The sequence below is a fragment of the Chiloscyllium punctatum genome, unplaced genomic scaffold (genome assembly GCF_047496795.1).
Source record: "Chiloscyllium punctatum isolate Juve2018m unplaced genomic scaffold, sChiPun1.3 scaffold_746, whole genome shotgun sequence".
NCBI classification, from domain to species: domain Eukaryota; kingdom Metazoa; phylum Chordata; class Chondrichthyes; order Orectolobiformes; family Hemiscylliidae; genus Chiloscyllium; species Chiloscyllium punctatum.
The window spans coordinates 51,051-55,510 of NW_027310480.1; the positions used below are offsets into that span (position 1 = coordinate 51,051).

General features: G+C 60.7%; 1 protein-coding gene across 1 annotated transcript in view; it reads right to left on the reverse strand.

Moving 5' to 3' along the window:
* Window positions 1-951: 951 nt before the first annotated feature.
* LOC140473845 (sarcoplasmic/endoplasmic reticulum calcium ATPase 1-like) overlaps window positions 952-4,460 on the reverse strand; it is a gene marked incomplete at both ends in the record, with an annotated part of 19,265 nt that continues 15,756 nt past the window's right edge. Inside the window, one exon of the mRNA XM_072567641.1 lies at window positions 952-1,170. Within this exon, the coding sequence (XP_072423742.1) occupies window positions 952-1,170 (219 nt within the window). The remainder of the gene's footprint in view (window positions 1,171-4,460) is intronic.

Sequence of the window (4,460 nt, forward strand, 5' to 3'; positions counted from 1 at the left end):
AGGGAGCCCCACACTGTGGGAGGGTCAGTGCAGAGGGAGCCCCACACTGTGGGAGGGTCAGTGTTGAGGGAGCCCCGCACTGTGGGAGGGTCAGTGCTGAGGGATCCCCACACTGTGGGAGGGTCAGTGCTGAGGGAGCCCCGCACTGTGGGAGGGTCAGTGCTGAGGGAGCCCCACACTGTGGGAGGGTCAGTGCTGAGGGAGCCCCCACACTGTGGGAGGGTCAGTGCAGAGGGAGCCCCACACTGTGGGAGGGTCAGTGCTGAGGGAGCCCCGCACTGTGGGAGGGTCAGCGCTGAGGGAGCCCCGCACTGTGGGAGGGTCAGTGCTGAGGGAGCCCCACACTGTGGGAGGGTCAGTGCTGAGGGAGCCCCTCACTGTGGGAGGGTCAGTGCTGAGGGAGCCCAGCACTGTGGGAGGGTTAGCACCGAGGGAGCCCCTCACTGAGGGAGGGTTAGCACCGAGGGAGCCCCTCACTGAGGGAGGGTTAGCACCGAGGGAGCCCCTCACTGAGGGAGGGTTAGCACCGAGGGAGCCCCTCACTGAGGGAGGGTTAGCACCGAGGGAGCCCCTCACTGAGGGAGGGTTAGCACCGAGGGAGCCCCTCACTGAGGGAGGGTTAGCACCGAGGGAGCCCCTCACTGAGGGAGGGTTAGCACCGAGGGAGCCCCTCACTGAGGGAGGGTTAGCACCGAGGGAGCCCCTCACTGAGGGAGGGTTAGCACCGAGGGAGCCCCTCACTGAGGGAGGGTTAGCACCGAGGGAGCCCCTCACTGAGGGAGGGTTAGCACCGAGGGAGCCCCTCACTGAGGAGGGTTAGCACCGAGGGAGCCCCTCACTGTGGGAGGGTCAGTAATGCCGGAGTATTGTGATCACCCTGTGTCGAGGTTTGCGAGCTGTGTTTATTGAGCACCCTGCCCCCACCCCACACTCTCCCCTGCTCCACCTTACCTCATACTCTGAGAACCCAGTTGAATCTTCCAGGTTCATCTCTTCCTTCTTGGGCGGAGTGTCGCGGGTGGCCAGGGCCAGGCAGCGCAGCGTGTCCCTTCCCGTGCCCCAATCTTTGATCACGGACAGGATCTTGTCTCGGACTGAGCTGGTCAGGGGCACTCGGGTGGTGCCCACACGCACGTAGTTACAGCGGTCGATCACCCCCTCAGGGGCACCCTGCCATGGGGAGAGAGGGGGAAGAGAGGGCTCACTCAGGGACAGAGAGAGAGAGTGTGTGGGATGGTGCCCAGTGAAGGGTCCACTGTAGTGTAGTGATGCACAGTGTCCTGCGATAATGTGTGGGGGGTCACTGAGGGGATCAGAGGATTGCAGCGTCTGTGTGGGGGCAGTACATGGTCTCAGGGAGTGTGTGTGTCTCCAATTGGTTCTCTCTGGGTTTTATTGGGAACAGTAAGGAAAGAGAAAGCAGTTGTGGGGGACTGTGGGTTAGGGTGCGATTGGGGGGTAATTGTGGGGGACTGTGGGTTAGGGAGCGATGGGGGTAATTGTGGGGGACTGTGGGTTAGGGAGCGATGGGGGGTAATTGTGGGGGACAGTGGGTTAGGGAGCGATGGGGGGTAATTGTGCGGGACTGTGGGTTAGGGTGCGATGGGGGGTAATTGTGGGGGACTGTGGGTTAGGGAGCGATGGGGGTAATTGTGGGGGACTGTGGGTTAGGGAGCGAAGGGGGGACAGTGGGTTAGGGAGCGATGGGGGGTAATTGAGGGGGACAGTGGGTTAGGGAGCGATGGGGGGTAATTGAGGGGGACAGTGGGTTAGGGAGCGATGGGGGGTAATTGTGGGGGACAGTCGGTTAGGGAGCGATGGGGGGTAATTGAGGGGGACAGTGGGTTAGGGAGCGATGGGGGGTAATTGAGGGGGACAGTGGGTTAGGGAGCGATGGGGGGTAATTGTGGGGGACAGTCGGTTAGGGAGCGATGGGGGGTAATTGAGGGGGACAGTGGGTTAGGGAGCGATGGGGGGTAATTGAGGGGGACAGTGGGTTAGGGAGCGATGGGGGTAATTGTGGGGGACTGTGGGTTAGGGTGCGATGGGGGGTAATTGTGGGGGACAGTGGGTTAGGGAGCGATGGGGGTAATTGTGGGGGACTGTGGGTTAAGGTGCGATGGGGGGTAATTGTGGGGGACAGTGGGTTAGGGAGCGATGGGGGGTAATTGTGGGGGACAGTGGGTTAGGGAGCGATGGGGGGTAATTGTGGGGGACTGTGGGTTAGGGTGCGATGGGGGGTAATTGTGGGGGACAGTGGGTTAGGGAGCGATGGGGGTAATTGTGGGGGACTGTGGGTTAGGGTGCGATGGGGGGTAATTGTGGGGGACAGTGGGTTAGGGAGCGATGGGGGTAATTGTGGGGGACTGTGGGTTAGGGTGCGATGGGGGGTAATTGAGGGGGACAGTGGGTAAGGGAGCGATGGGGGGTAATTGAGGGGGACAGTGGGTTAGGGTGCAATGGGGGGTAATTGAGGGGGACAGTGGGTTAGGGATCGATGAGGGGTAATTGAGGGGGACAGTGGGTTAGGGAGCGATGGGGGGACAGTGGGTTAGGGAGCGATGGGGGGTAATTGAGGGGGACAGTGGGTTAGGGAGCGATGGGGGGTAATTGAGGGGGACAGTGGGTTAGGGAGCGATGGGGGGTAATTGAGGGGGACAGTGGATTAGGGATCGATGGGGGGTAATTGAGGGTGACAGTGGGTGAGGGATCGATGGGGGGGTAATTGAGGGGGACAGTGGATTAGGGATCGATGGGGGGTAATTGAGGGGGACAGTGGGTTAGGGAGCGATGGGGGGTAATTGAGGGGGACAGTGGGTTAGGGATCGATGGGGGGTAATTGAGGGGGACAGTGGGTTAGGGAGCGATGGGTAATTGAGGGGGACAGTGGATTAGGGATTGATGGGAGGTAATTGAGGGGGACAGTGGGTTAGGGAGCGATGGGGGGGTAATTGAGGGGGACAGTGGGTTAGGGAGTGATGGGGGTAATTGAGGGGGACAGTGGGTTAGGGAGCGATGAGGGGTAATTGAGGGGGACAGTGGGTTAGGGAGCGATGGGGGGACAGTGGGTTAGGGAGCGATGGGGGGTAATTGAGGGGGACAGTGGGTTAGGGAGCGATCGGGGGTAATTGAGGGGGACAGTGGGTTAGGGATCGATGGGGGGTAATTGAGGGGGACAGTGGGTTAGGGAGCGATGGGTAATTGAGGGGGACAGTGGATTAGGGATTGATGGGAGGTAATTGAGGGGGACAGTGGGTTAGGGAGCGATGGGGGGGTAATTGAGGGGGACAGTGGGTTAGGGAGTGATGGGGGTAATTGAGGGGGACAGTGGGTTAGGGAGCGATGAGGGGTAATTGAGGGGGACAGTGGGTTAGGGAGCGATGGGGGGACAGTGGGTTAGGGAGCGATGGGGGGTAATTGAGGGGGACAGTGGGTTAGGGAGCGATCGGGGGTAATTGAGGGGGACAGTGGATTAGGGATCGATGGGGGGTAATTGAGGGGGACAGTGGGTTAGGGAGCGATGGGGGGTAATTGTGGGGGACAGTGGGTTAGGGAGCGATGGGGGGTAATTGAGGGGGACAGTGGGTTAGGGAGCGATGAGGGGTAATTGAGGGGGACAGTGGGTTAGGGAGCGAAGGGGGGACAGTGGGTTAGGGAGCGATGGGGGGTAATTGAGGGGGACAGTGGGTTAGGGATTGATGGGGGGTAATTGAGGGGGACAGTGGGTTAGGGAGCGATGGGGGGTAATTGTGGGGGACAGTGGGTTAGGGAGCGATGGGGGGACAGTGGGTTAGGGAGCGATGGGGGGACAGTGGGTTAGGGAGCGATGGGGGGACAGTGGGTTAGGGAGCGATGGGGGGACAGTGGGTTAGGGAGTGATCAGGGGTAATTGAGGGGGACAGTGGGTTAGGGAGTGATGGGGGGGTAATTGAGGGGGACAGTGGGTTAGGGAGCGATGGGGGGTAATTGTGGGGGACAGTGGGTTAGGGAGCGATGGGGGGTAATTGAGGGGGACAGTGGGTTAGGGAGCGATGAGGGGTAATTGAGGGGGACAGTGGGTTAGGGAGCGAAGGGGGGACAGTGGGTTAGGGAGCGATGGGGGGTAATTGAGGGGGACAGTGGGTTAGGGAGTGATGGGGGGTAATTGAGGGGGACAGTGGGTTAAGGAGCGATGGGGGGTAATTGAGGGGGACAGTGGGTTAGGGAGCGATGGGGGGTAATTGAGGGGGACAGTGGGTTAGGGAGCGATGGGGGGTAATTGAGGGGGACAGTGGGTTAGGGAGCGATGGGGGGTAATTGTGGGGGACAGTGGGTTAGGGAGCGATGGGGGTAATTGTGGGGGACTGTGGGTTAGGGTGCGATGGGGGGTAATTGTGGGGGACAGTGGGTTAGGGAGCGATGGGGGTAATTGTGGGGGACTGTGGGTTAAGGTGCGATGGGGGGTAATTGTGGGGGACAGT